We start from the raw sequence: 14,513 nt of genomic DNA on the forward strand, positions 1-14,513 counted from the left end.
CATTTTGTTGGACATTTGGCTATTTGAGGTGCAGTTGAATGCCCTCTAAATACACCGCACGATTTTAGAAATCTTGTTCTTTGGTGACTCTCACTGTCCATGTGCATAGCCCATTGTGCAAAGACAAAGTCTATGATTAATATGCTCACAGCGTATGAAAATGAGCTGACATGCTGTGTGAAACGCAGCCCCCACAGACTGCTCTGTCTATGGAAAATTATCAATAAAAAAAGATGTTTTATTCAAAATAACATGCTGCACACCTGAGGAAATACTGAATAAACATGTAGAGAAACCATGCTATAGCAGCTTTGCTAATTTGTGTCACACTGTGCACTGAAACTAAAACTAGGCGGTGAGGTACACTATAGGACAATACATCTCTCTACATATACGTCACGTGGTATCAGGTGGTATCGGATGTTAATGTTGGCACATTTTCAAGCGCATTATATAAGCGTATCATATTATAATATCATAGTATCATAACGTGGGATCTTCAGCAATTCAGCATGTGTGGCTCCACAAAAATCTGTCAGTCAAGTTGTGACTCAAGATACTCATTTGGCTAGACTGCATTATATGCCTTTACATGAGCAATGTAAACAACCAAGACAAAACTCACACTATAACAAACATATCTGTGCACAAACTGAGTGACTTCAGAAAAGCCACATATGTTAATGAACGTTACTAACGTTACTCTTCCCAGTTACTGATGCATCCAATACCAGCATAAATAACCCACATCTTCAAACCAAAAAATTAAAATGACTTTGAATCTATAGTTATTGTTGCATCTGATGACGACATACCAATACAAGGACTGAAGAAAAACGGGGAGTAAGGAGTAGAATAGAACTCTGCAGTATGTTGTGGCACAGAACAGACATTACTTTCCTCTACTGGCCCCCCCTTCGCAAATCCCTGACCACTCAGACACTCACAGATCAGCAGCAGTGTGGTTGTGCTGTAGAGGCTGGTTCAGAGTGGCAGGAGGCTCCGCTTGTTCACCAGGCCCCTCCTCACGAGACTGCCTCAGGAGCTCAAACAGAGGAGAATCCTAAAAGAAAAAACAAAAACTTAATGTCATCTGCACTTGAGATAAATGAATCAATATTCTTCAAACACCACTGATGTACACTGTGTATTATCCTTCTGGGCTACTTCCTCAGTAAATCACTGTGAGGCTTTAGTAACTCTTTAATTGCATCCATGTATCAAATAGTCAGTATTTCCTCTTTTTCTTCCTTAAAGTGCTAATTACCTAACCTTTACACTACCCTTTTGGTAACCACACCTAGGCACATAAAGCAACAAAGTTATTATCTCACAAGGCCCAATATGTAATGGAATTAATGTGGGAGTAAATGTTAATAACTAGCAAGTTATTTGTACTCCAGTATCTGGATTGAGAAGTCCTGATAGCCTGTGTAAAAACTAAGTTTCTGCAGATATTACCCCATTGCTGTCACTTGTACTATTCATGTAAGTAAAGTACTATTTGGATAGCATTCATTTAACAGGGGGGCTGGGTTAATGTAACTTTACCACTGTAGGTCTATAATGTTTATGACACAAAATCTGGATAAACTGCATACTTGATTTAAGCATTACAGTCACTCCAAAAAAGTTTAGCTGCTAACAACTAGAAAACAAACCATTAATAAAATCATAATGTACCCTAACCCTGTCTTAAATTAACACAATAAGCCATCAGTCATTAATTTTTTGTCATCATTTTACATGTCTTAATTATAATATTTAGTTAATCCCATATAAATAATTATTAAGTGACATGACACTATCCCCTGTAAAATAGTTGACCAACAGTTTACAGAGCTTTTCACTATTCAGGAAAGAACTGTGCTGTGACAGTGGGTAAAACGCCATGTTATGTGGTTACACAGACTGGTTATTTCTCTGTGAACTTTGGAGCGGTTCTTCTTTTGCTCTGTTGTAGCACATGGTTTAAGAGTAAGAAACCGCAACTGCTGTACTGTAATGTGCAAAAATGAGGTGGGTGAAAGGGCAAAAATAAAATAAAACGTGTGAATAAGGTCATATGATATGCTATACACCACAAGTACAAAGACTATTGGCCAAGTCAACTGCTTCCTGTATGATAAATAGCACTGTAAGTGTTCAGTAGTTACACACTTCAAAAAGAAGAACGATGAGGTGTAGACTGAAGGGAAGGTCACGTGCTGCAGCTCCTCCCCTCAAAAAGCATTTCAGCCTGTCTGTCTATCAGGCTGGGTTATTTCGATATTCACTGAGTGGGGGAATGAGCTGCAGTACGATTATGAATCTACAGAATCTACCACAGAAAAGTAAATGGCAAGATCTAACAGCTGAAGCTCACATGTCCAAGGGGCAAAAAGAATGGAAACATACCCAGCTCTGCCACTAACAAAAAAGAAAAGCCAGGCTTAAATAGGATCAGCTCACCGTTTTGCTGCAAAGAAGAGGAAGCAACAAGAACAAAGCCCGATACAAAGTCTCCAAATGAAGACCATGCTGGAAACAGAAGAATCATTTGAGATTATGGATTTAAAGACGTTTACAGCGTCATTTCCTGCAGACTGAACCAGATGAAAAAACAGGACAGAAGGTAGGCGCTTATATGTACTTCAGCAAGAACATGCACAAGGCAGAAGTTATGACAAGACCAATTTAACAAAACTCCAAGAACACATTATGTTTGAAACTGAGTGATTTTAGATGTTTTCCTCTTCATAAATTATATTGAACATCACAAAACTAACCACTACACCTATTTCTTATTTGTCCCTATGTGAAGGGACAACTTTATCTTTAGGTGAAGATGACAGCCAGCAGCACAGAGAAGAACTGCAACATCAACGATGATTTTAAATACATTTTATATGCCACAGTTTTCAGCCTGGTCTTTATACTAGGACTGATCTTCAACATGGTGACTTTGTACATATTCACTTGCACTCTCAAACAACGGAATGAGACCACCATTTATATGCTCAACTTGGCTGTATCTGATATGCTCTTTGTACTCAGTCTCCCTTTCAGAATCTTCTATTTTATCAACAAGCACTGGCCATTTGCAGATGCACTCTGCAAAATCTCAGTTGCACTATTCTACACAAACATGTACAGTAGCATCTTATTCCTCACTTGTATCTGTGCAGATCGCTTTCTGGCAATCGTTTACCCATTTGCTTCCAGGTCACTGCGGACTAAAAGAAAAGCAATAATCGCCTGCTGTGTAATCTGGCTCTTCGTGCTGTCAGGGAGCTTCTCGATAGGATTTCGAATAGAGACATCAGGAACCAACAGCACCACCAATACCTCTGTCAAATGCTTTGAAAAGTACAGCAATGACCAATGGAAGTCCACGTTATCCAAAGTAGTAGCATTCATGGGGGTGGTGGGCTTTATGATTCCACTTCTGATCAATCTTTTCTGCTCCATTAGGATTGTTAGGATCCTACGCAATCCCAACACCGCTAAACATGAAGGGCAGCTAAACAAGACCAAGGTCTTGCGAATGATCGTGGTGCATTTACTCGTCTTCTGTTTTTGTTTCATTCCTTATAATGTCAATCTAGTCTTTTACACTTTAGTCCGGAGTAAAACCATCGACAACTGCAGCGTGGAAACAGTAGTCAAGATGTTTTACCCCATTGCCTTTTGCATTGCAGTGACCAACTGCTGCTTTGACCCGATTATTTACTACTTTACCTCAGAAACCTTTCAGAACACCATCAAGCGCAAGTCTTATGCTGCTCAGAGCAGCGTAAAGCACTGTGATGGCACGGAAACCGAGTCAGCGAACAAGTCTTTAAGAGAGAAATTCTTCAATGAGTCAACATTATGAGGAAACAGATAATCATCCGCCAGAAGAGTGGGGGAGAAATGGCTATTCTTCTCTGTCTTAATTTTTTATTGTGGTGCCATGGAAGTGTTAACAAATGTCTTTTAAATGTTTGCTTACTTTATGTTTTTGACTGAACAAATACCGCTTGTACAAATGTATGTTGTGTGTCAGTATATCAGTATGATGACAATAGGGATGCCATCTTAAGTACTCCCTTACAATTCTATTGGTACAGTCTAGATTTTAGTATTTAACAGATATGTATCCACAAGTGACACTTTTTCTCTCTTTTTCTTTTTCTTTTTTTTATCAAATTTGCTGAGAAAATGTTTGTCACACCAAAGTTATCAAACCTGATTAATAATTATTTATAAAAAATTGGATACTTGTAATTTTATATATATTATATAATATATATATATATATATATATATATATATATATATATATATATATATAAAATGATATAATAATTATCTGCACGTGAGATCTAGCTTACACTTCATTTTTTAAAATTTGTAATGCTGCGTTCACATGTTTGTGTTAGGACGATGCCAAATAGGATATTTCACTCTTTCCATTCCACTGTTTTAACTGTAGGTTGAACTACAAAAAAATAGCTTTAAGCCAATCACAGGGTCTGATAACATTCTACAGTGATGTTTTTCAGTTTTATTTATAAATGTTCAAAAGCTTGGACTCCAATTCCGCTGTACAGATGTATACAATTATTTTATTACGATGTTCGCATTCTACTTCATAGGTTTCAGATCATTTGTATGAACCTGTAAAAAATTAAGAAACTTTAGATGCGTCCAGAATAACAGAATGATGAACTCCTTTTTGAAAAGCGGTGATAAAATGTTAGGCAGATTAATTATTAATGAAAATACTATAAATGATAATTACTGTAGATCATTTAATGACTTTTGTTTTAAAAAAAAATCTCAACATACATTCTGGTGTCCACCTTAGAGTATTTGTGTATACACTGTAAGCTATTATTAAATAAACTAACAGGAATTATTAAGAAGACAAGTGATCCCAAACTTTTGAACGGTTTATGCATGTGGATAGATGTTTTGGAGATTTCGTTATGCTACACAAATATATGCCGGACATACCCTTAAGGTGAATGCTACAGAAAGAAGCAAAGTGTTTAGAGTCAGGCTTAGTGATGAGAGCTGAAGCTGCAAAAAATGCAATGTGGCTATAAAGTCATTAAAATATGCTCCAGGCAATTCTTTCACTGCACACCTATGTGGTGTTTGCATTGTCTGATGCTTATAAGCAATAATATAAGCAAATACATAGTCATATGCAGAAGTCTGGGTGCCCCAGTCAAATTATATTTTTAATGATTTTTGAAGTTAAAAATTACAAAACCTCTACGGAGAACACACTTCTACACATTTTAATGCACAATCACTGTTTATTTGGTGGATTAAACATATTGGGGGGAAAAACAGGGGCAAAGGTTATGGCACATTTTATATTTTTTCCAATATCTGAATTTTAGTAAATGAATAGAAATTGTGCAAACATATTTAAATGCCATATTTAAGTTCCCGGTGATAACTACTACTATTAAGATAACTACTGTAAACTTATTTTCACTTTGGGGAAGTCTTTTGACGAGGGGTGCTCAAACTTTTGCATTCGACTGTATAACTTAAGCGTTACATATTTTGTTCCTTTGTGTAGTGCAGCTATTAATGTGATCAAACAACTGCAATAATTTCAAAACAGCCATTAAAAGTTCTGGCTTTAAGAGCACAAGAAGTTTGTTTAAGACTTATAACACTTGTCTACAAGGAATCCAAGAATAAATATGAATTTCTATCAATGCCACAACTCCTGCAGAACATTCAGAATTCTATTCATTAGCTACATCAAAAGCTTGTAATAGCTACAAGGGACGGCCATAGTTATTAAATACACAGGTACCCAAACCCATCTTAGATTCGTTTACATAAATAAGGCATGCGTTTGACATAAGACTCCTACATGCTACATGCTTGTGTATATGTATAGGATATTTCTTAACCTTACACAAATATATGCTGGACACACCTTTAATGTGAATAATAAAGAAAGAAGCACAGTGTTTAAAGTCAAGCTTACTAGGTTCTCTTTCACTGCTCCAATATTTCAGACCTTAAAAACTAAATCTGATGCATATTGTGAACTGTGAAAAAGTCCTCAAATACTGACATTTTTTTGCCATATTGCTGACCCCTACACTCTAAAAACTGATATGTTAAATAACATACTTAGCCATGTTATCCATTGTAACACATTTTGTGTTACTTTTAACACAAAATGTGTTATCCTTAACTGAACACGCCGATGTGTCTAAGTTAAGGACAATGTGTTTTTAAATACAGCATCACCTCCTGTTGTAGTGTGCAATTAGCAAAGACATTAAATCTTTCATTTTTTTCGTGTTATTTATAAACAATCTAGAATATTTTCTTGGGATATTCGAATACTGTTCATTTAAAAATGCAGTTCTTCAGACAGCACAAAATGTCTAAAAAGGCCATTTCTAATTCCAACAGAACTTTAAGATATAACTCCGATGCAGTCATCAAATCCATGTGAGACAAAGCCTCAAGCCTTTGCAAACCAAAACGTTATACAACATGAAAAGGTCACACAACCACAAAACATCCGTTTATTTAGATGGAAAAACTCCTTATCACTTCAGACACCTATCTTTTGCAGGGTGTGCTTGTAAAGCGAATGCATGTGCAATCCTCTGCTGCGAAACAATATTCTAATGAGTACTAACAAGATGAGTGAAGCATATGAGAATTTAACTAAAATACTATATACATTTTGTGCAGTGTTACTTCTGAAGACCACTGAGCTACTTCTGTCACTGTTGTACAAAACAGCTACTACAATATAATGGTTTTAAATGATCTTATACATTTTTGTTTTGTTTTTGCGTATTTTATGTATCTTACAACAGGAAGAATATTGAAAACGTACCTTAAACATAGGAAGTAGCATTACATGTTGATATCTATTTAAATCTCACTGCAAGGCTTTTTGATAGCACTGGATCAATGTTTGCTATTTGTTTTCTACTTAGTCAATCAAATTTGTAGATTTTCATGTTGTCGAGGTTGTCAGACGTCAGATTTTGTATGTATTAAAAATGTTTTGGTCAATATTTTATTATTTTTTTAAATATTAAAAACTGTACTGTGATGTAATGTGTGCTTTGTAACACTGATATTTTACAATTTGTTACAGGACACAGTTTGAAGAGCTTTTTTGTCTAGGTCACAATCACCAAAATTATTTTTTACTTACAAAAGCTAGGAATAGCTACAGGGCAAAGAATAAGGCAGATGATGGCAGAAACCTCAGACAGAAAGAAAACCTACTGGCTGGATCACAGAGCAGCAATAAAGCATGCAAAGCATGTAAAACTATATTAAAAATATTGTCATGCAACTTGCCATTTGTTCAATGATCTATTCAGCCCCATATTCCTCCTCTGAAATATGTGAAGAAATGTCCTAGCAGTGTGCAAAATTTCAAGTTCTAAAGTACATATAAAACATGCATAAAATGTGATATCTCCATCTCTTTTAGACAAAACCTCAATTAGGTTTTTACTCAAAAGGCTGCAGATGTGAGCAAAGGCTGCTTATGGGGGAAGAGTAAAGTTGTGCAAAAAAACTGGACTAGTTTAGGTGCTCCCCAGTTAAATGTAACAAGACACAAAATTAGCATGTGCACAAATTACAGCACATTTGTTATGTTTACAAAACGTCCATTAAAGTTTGTGGACACATGTCTTGAGTGTGTGAGGATGTGTTAATTTTTTCACTTAGAAAAATCAACAAAACATCATTTGACCAAAAGTGTTCAAACTTTTGCATGCGACTACATAACTGATGCCAAGTGAAGGCCAATCAATTGGCCAAAATCTCATCAAAATTTCTTGAGAAGTTACCAATTAACAATATTTCAGTAACACAGCAGAGGATTTGTACCTGTATGCAGAGAATCCTCAACTGAAGCTCAAACAGATGGACACCTTTGTTTGCATACATACATGCATATTTGGTCATAAATGTGGGCTTGCTTGCTCATAAGATATCCTTCAAAAGACACATGCAGGCAGACAGTGAACACAGAGCAGCATCAACTAGTCAGCCAGCTCAGACTAATGGCAATACCCACAACATGGAAGCAAAGCAAACTGGTAATCTAATTTATTGCGTATATTAAGTAATGAATACAAAATGCAATTTTGGCATTTAATTATTCAGACATGCTGTGGTAAACCTAAATGCACTTTCTTTCACTGAGGCAACTGTGATTCAGCTGTGTGTGTTTCAGCTAGCTGAAAGTTTTATGAGCTCTGCATTTTTTAAAAAAATGGTTTAATAATCTTTATACTAAAAGCGAGGATAGAAAGAATGTAATCTTAATAGACTTTATTGTGAAATAAATGTAGGACAACCAGACCCTAAACGTACACTACAATAAATATGATGTCTAAGTCAATAAAAGTAGCAGGAGAGGAAGTTGGAAAATGGCAGTACTACACGAAGAACCTCATATGGTTTGTGCATCCAGTGTTTATATGTTGGATTAGTATTAACACAGGAGCTGTGTAAGCATACTTTTCAGTGCAGAGAAAGTAGTGTACTGTTATTGTCACAACAGTCAAATATATCACTGTCCAAAGAAAAACATCTCAAACAGTAAATTAGTTAATTAATGAAACAGTTAATTAAACATGAATAACTTAGATAGATAAAAAAATGGTTATAGTGGCATGTGGAAAACCTTGGACACCCTGCCAAGTCAGTACTTAGTATCTCCCCCTTAGGCAGATATCACAGCCAGCTAGGAGTCTTTCTGTTCATGTTTTAGGAATTTTCACCCACTTGCGGAACGCTTCTAGTTGTGTAATACTCTTGGGCTGTCTTGCACATACAGCGTGTTTAAAATCTACTCACAAATTTTTTAACAATCTGGGGACTTTTTCAAGTTAGGGAACTGTGAGGGCCATTCTGAAATGATCTGAAACACGGATTAAGTGGAAATGTATCTGTTTCATGAGACAGATGATTTAAAAATACGTCAAATATCACCGTTTTCAAGGATGCTTTGAAGAAATGCATATTTCATTAGTTTGGAAATACTGACAATACTGAGAATTCAAAGCCTGTAAAATGTTGTTTGGGCCAATCCTAGATAATTCATGTGTTTGATTTTTTTTTTTCGAGAGAAATACAAGCCAATATTCTAAACCAACACACTATATGAAAATTCATCTTCTCCAAGCTATAATAAGGTCAAGAAAAAAAGAAAAAAAAAAGAAAAGAAATCAGCTCAGACAGGAGAGGAAGTCGTAACTGAAATGGAACATTTCCTCTTGCTTCAGTAAGCTGTGTGTGTCAAACACTGTAGTCACTAGCACATGCAGTGCAGTTGACACACCCAATTAGACGTTAAATACAATCACAGCTGGCTGTACAAAAGGCCAAAGGGCGCCTACACCCTTGCACTGCACAAATATTGGAAGTCAACAGAGTGGGGAAACTTAATTATGTTTACCATGCTACTTCTTTGATAACAGTATGATTGGTTTGACCGGCTCAGTCATTGTGGCTCTGACCACAGACAGTTAGTCATTCATCCCTGAGATGAAGAATACAAGTGACTAGACTGATGCAGACAAACAGGAAGAACAGTAACACAGCCATGGATCTGATGAACAAGACCATCACGCTTAGGTCATTCAACTGCACACTGGACACTAGCTACCGTTTCTCCTACTACCAGATCTCCTACAGCCTCATCTTCAGCTTCGGCTTGGCCAGCAACCTCATGGCACTCCGCCGCCTGTGGCTCATTCCACGTAACTTGACAAGCACTGCTGTCTACATGGCCAACCTGGCAGCAGTAGACCTCTTCTTCATAGTGTCGCTTCCACTGCGGATCTATTACTACTACAACAGGTCCCGCAATGGTGCCTGGTCTCCTGGAAGAGCTTTCTGTCAGCTGACCTTTGCTCTCAAGTACATTAGCCTATATGGAGGCATCTTCTTTCTGGTGTGCATAGGGGTAGACCGCTACGTTGCAGTGGTGCACCCTCTGCAGCAACAGCTGAGGCGGGTACGGACGGCCCGCATGCTCAGTGCAGGCATCTGGTTGCTGGTGTTGGCTTTAAGCTTGTTTCTGCCCTTCCTGCTTTCTGCAGCCTCTCCGAGTCACCAGCCTTGCCTGTTGGACCCCTCCTCACAGCGGCACCGCGCCTTCATCCTGGTCACGCTGGGCGTGGTACAGATGGCCTTCCTGCTGCCTGCACTGCTGCTGCTCTTCAGCTACTGCAGCATCCTGCGCGTACTCTGCAGGCTGGCCCACCGCAGGAAAGTACAGCATCGACGGACCCTCACAGTCATCTACTGGGTGCTTGGGATCTTCCTGCTCTGCTTTGTTCCGTACCATGTCAACCTGCTGGGCTACACACTCACTCACACGGGCGACTGGCCCATCTGCAGCCTGGCTAAAGTCACTACTGCACTGCACCCTGTGGTGCTCTCCCTAGCCAGCACTAACTGCTGCCTTAACCCTCTCATCTACTATTTCTCGAGCAGCTTAGTGCACAAAGAAGCTACTGGCAACAGGGGGAGTGGCAGCCAGTGAAACTGGAATTATTTCAAGAAAAATAGCATGAAAAGGACAGACTGAATTCAACAACATTAAATGGATGTTTAAGGATGTTTGAGGGTATCCAATTTTCCTACCCATGCTCGAAATGTTGTGAGGTTGGACCGACTTTACAGCTGTTGGCAAAAATTCAACCTAATCAAACTGTGTAAGTTTTGATTCACTGCATAACATTGAATTTTTTAGTTTACATTGCTACTGAGCTGTGCTGTCAAAGTTAATCAGAACTAGGCAGGTTGGAAATAACCAGGGATGCATTTCATTTTTGAATATTCTATCAAATATTATTGCAAATATTCAAATATTATGAAGGAATAACAACAATATATACATTTCACTTTATTGATTATATTAAAAAAAGATTATTTATAAAGTTTATTATTATTTACTGTTATTGTTACTGCATATTAATGAAACTTGAAATACTACAAGGTAACTGAAAAACACTGACAATTACTGTAACAGCAAGTAGCATAAAGTGCTACAACAGGGTATCCTGCCCAATCTGGCAATCCTGTTTAGACATGTGAGTGATGAACAGCGCAGGAGAGCAGAGAAAACTGTGTCTTTATATCTTATAACCACATCATGCCTTAAAAACTGAAAACAGGTTTTTGGTCAACTCTTGTTGTGAGTAGGGGGGTAATAATGATTTGGATTTTACGTGAAGGTTTTTTTTTCCTGGCACTCAAAAATCGGTTTATATCCAGGCATGTGCTAAACCTAGCTGTACAGTCTTAATGCCTTGGTGCAGTTAAGGTAGCTTGGCTGGATGGCTTGCTAACCAGAATCCTGATGTTTATTCTTAGAAAGCTAACAAACCAGAGCAGTAGGACGACACGGGCAATTAAAGCTGATATAATTGCCTCAAATTAGAACGCAAATACAGACAGTTAGGTCTGAAGTCCCAACAGCCCTAGCCTTGATTACTGCAGAGATCTTGCTGTAGCTTTGATGGGAAAGGACCATCTGACTGACAGGAAAAAAGACAAACAATAAAACAATGTCTTTTGTGAATGTGCAGGCAGATTATTTTGCTCTCTTCAGAAGTGCTGCCCCTGTGTGCTTATGGTGACTCGCTAGCATTTAGCTTCATAAATAAAACTTTTTTTCCTTTTGCACTGATAAAAACAACGCATGTTAGCATGTGCTTTCATGTGCTTTTTAATTTTCGGATATTTTAATTATCAATTTTTACTGAATATTTGTTCCAGCCATAGAAACAACGACTTCGCCACCACGTTAACATTACAACTACACCTGATCAGCCATAAAAGTGTGACCTTTCACACACATAAAAAAAATACATTTTCCTATTTTGCTAAAAATATATTTTTGAGCTATAAATTTACAATTCAACAAGCCCAACTGTGCAAAGCATTTGTGGGCAGAGTCTGGACAGGTCAATTCCAATTCTTGCTGGCCTAAGACCCTTCACGACCAGAGAAACTGTTGGTTTAAGCTGATTCCTACATAAAGACCTATTCTGAAATGACAACAGCAAGTGGTCACTGACAATTTACATTTCTCTATTCTAATATGTTATGTATCTTTTTATTTTCTCCTCAAAAGCCACTAAACAGTCAGTCAGTGCTTTCAAATTATTTTTAAGCACAGCATAACACATGCATCATGCAGTGGGTAAATTAATACAACTCACCGCTTTCCACGCAATGCTCTCCATGATCTGCTGCTCACATCGGCCCAAGTGTTCAATCATATTGTGCTTTAGGGTGGGCTCTGCCTTGATAAAACTCTCTATCACTTTGTAGAAGTCAAAAGCATAAAGCTGGAAAACGTCCAGAATCCAGGGGAAGCACAGGTCAGTCTCATTCCCATTTTCATTCCCATTCTTCAGGGAATTTCCTTGAGTGGGCAATCAAATAGGTAATTAAAGCACGGCTGCAAATTATTTCGTTTTACAGGAAATGCACCAAATATGCTATTTTTCTGTAAGAAAGATCAAATTTATCCTCAGTGACTGCAGACAAGCAAACTGATCATTCGTACCAAAACAAAGCTCAGTAAAAGCATTAACTTGTGGTTGTGTCCGCTGTTCTTATAGTAAATAAAGAATTAAGTATCTTTAACCAAGCTTACCAACATAGGTTGCCATGACAACCTCGAGTGCACAGGCAAGGAGCGAGGTATGGAATGTAGCATTGTTGAGGAGTTTACTGTGAAGGAAAGGTCAAAATTCAGTGTCTCTATAAAGAAAATAGTCTTTCATGACACTGATTCGCCATGCTCATATTAAAATACTTGTAAAGTTCTTTGACATGTAATTTTAGTAATAAAGATTTAAACTTTTACCTGAAATTTTGCACAGAGAGCCTCTTCTCCTCCTAAAAACAATGTTGCAGCCATTAGAAAGACAGTTATGAAAAAGAAGAGAAATCATAAATTAATATATTTGAATCCATTAATACTCACTGATTTCAGCATTGACTCCATGACTTTGTAATAGAGCTGGACACCAAGTGTAAATCTCTGCAAACCATAAAGAACAATATAAGTTTTCTTGTTTTCCACAAACTTCAAATTGCAGATTATCTGGCATTATCGTTTTGGTACCTCTTTGCCCAGGCCTTCACAGCGCTGGCCAACAGCTTCAGCAAATTTCTGGCAAAAGATCTGACCCAGCTGTTCTACTCGCTTAGTGATCTCTTCCGATGGGTCTACAGTGCAGTTCTGGAAGGAATGCATATTCATTATTAATGGAGCTTAACAAATATTAAACTCTTCTGGAAACAATTATATTTGATGCAAATTTTCTGGAATCAAGTGTTGGCCACAGGACGTAAAATCTACTCATGCTCTTTTAGTCAGAAGTGTACCTTGAAGTAAACAATGAGATTGCCAGAAGGCTGATCACTGGCCGAGGTCAGTTCACCCCTCAGCTGCTGTATCGAATACATAGCAGCTCTGGAAAACAGAAGGAATAAAGTATTTAAACACCATAATAAACAAAGTACATAAAATGTTTGGCCATCATAGGTTTTCATTTTGGGAAGTACAGAGAAGAAAATGCACCAAAGAAAGTGTGAGGGCTATTATGTGAGAAGGTAAATGAAGTTGACTAACTTTCATTCTGTCTACATTCAGAAACAGACAGATAGTTCAAAAAAGAAAAGAGGTATCTGGTGAAGTGTTATGCTTATGCATATAGATACCAGGGCTAATAACAACTTTATTTAGTCTGTTTTTATTTTATCTTGATAATCTCTCATTATTTATCACCACCAGAAGAAGATCAACAGGCGAGAAATTAAGCCATCCTCCCCTCCAAGAGAACAGCACCAATTATTTGAAAGTCATTTCTTCCAGCCACAGATATTATAAAAGTGACATTTCAAGGATTTAATCTGGGTCCGAGTGACAGGACACAACCCTCTTAGCCAGTTGCAGCATTCCAGAGCCACAAAATGTCACATCATATAGTAGGCCGAACAAAACATATTGCCGTTTCTCATCAAGACTAAATATAATTATCACATAATTGAAACTAAATCTGCCTGAATACAGTGTTAATTTATATTGTTCTTTATTAATGTTATATTCAATAAATAAGAACTTGTTCAGAAAAGGAAATCTTCTCCTCCTTTCAATGAACACTGCTATTAACAAGAAGTAACACATTTTTTCCCTTAAGAATTAAATCTTGGGTTGAAATATGCAAATGACATCTGTTCCAACTGGCTGCTCTGTATTGTGCCTCATCAGCAGTCTTAGCTGAAACGCTCCCTATAACATTGGTGTGAACGGCTGCGGTTAACCTGCTGTACACTGAACAGGTGGATATATGAGACATCAAAAAACAACTATTCAAAACGCTTCTGCAACTTAGCTTCCATATAATTAATAAAAACACATAATGTAGGAACTGGGGAGCGAATGCTACGTTTTAAATTTTTAACAGTATTTACAGGAAAAGCCAATTTTCCATGATCTA

At 37.4% G+C, this 14,513-nt stretch overlaps 3 protein-coding genes across 5 annotated transcripts in view; 2 read left to right on the top strand and 1 right to left on the bottom strand.

Moving 5' to 3' along the window:
• Window positions 1-14,513, bottom strand: part of rb1 (retinoblastoma 1) — a 35,286-nt gene that overhangs the window by 9,700 nt on the left and 11,073 nt on the right. For all 3 annotated transcript variants that reach the window (XM_036588097.1, XM_036588096.1, XM_036588095.1), the window contains exons 12-18: window positions 13,399-13,486; window positions 13,136-13,252; window positions 12,995-13,051; window positions 12,875-12,906; window positions 12,662-12,738; window positions 12,222-12,427; window positions 948-1,063 (exon numbers count right to left, since the gene is read on the bottom strand). In XM_036588097.1, the coding sequence (XP_036443990.1) occupies window positions 948-1,063; window positions 12,222-12,427; window positions 12,662-12,738; window positions 12,875-12,906; window positions 12,995-13,051; window positions 13,136-13,252; window positions 13,399-13,486 (693 nt within the window). The remainder of the gene's footprint in view (window positions 1-947; window positions 1,064-12,221; window positions 12,428-12,661; window positions 12,739-12,874; window positions 12,907-12,994; window positions 13,052-13,135; window positions 13,253-13,398; window positions 13,487-14,513) is intronic.
• On the top strand, window positions 2,065-5,482 carry lpar6b (lysophosphatidic acid receptor 6b). The gene is made up of 2 exons (XM_036588099.1): window positions 2,065-2,614; window positions 2,804-5,482. The coding sequence occupies exon 2, from the start codon at window positions 2,828-2,830 to the stop codon at window positions 3,854-3,856; it is 1,029 nt and encodes a 342-aa protein (XP_036443992.1). The 5' UTR covers window positions 2,065-2,614; window positions 2,804-2,827; the 3' UTR covers window positions 3,857-5,482.
• LOC118820008 (lysophosphatidic acid receptor 6-like) lies at window positions 9,576-10,782 on the top strand. The gene has a single exon (XM_036588100.1). The coding sequence runs from the start codon at window positions 9,593-9,595 to the stop codon at window positions 10,535-10,537; it is 945 nt and encodes a 314-aa protein (XP_036443993.1). The 5' UTR covers window positions 9,576-9,592; the 3' UTR covers window positions 10,538-10,782.

Source organism: Colossoma macropomum, unplaced genomic scaffold (assembly GCF_904425465.1).
Source record: "Colossoma macropomum unplaced genomic scaffold, Colossoma_macropomum, whole genome shotgun sequence".
NCBI lineage: Eukaryota > Metazoa > Chordata > Actinopteri > Characiformes > Serrasalmidae > Colossoma > Colossoma macropomum.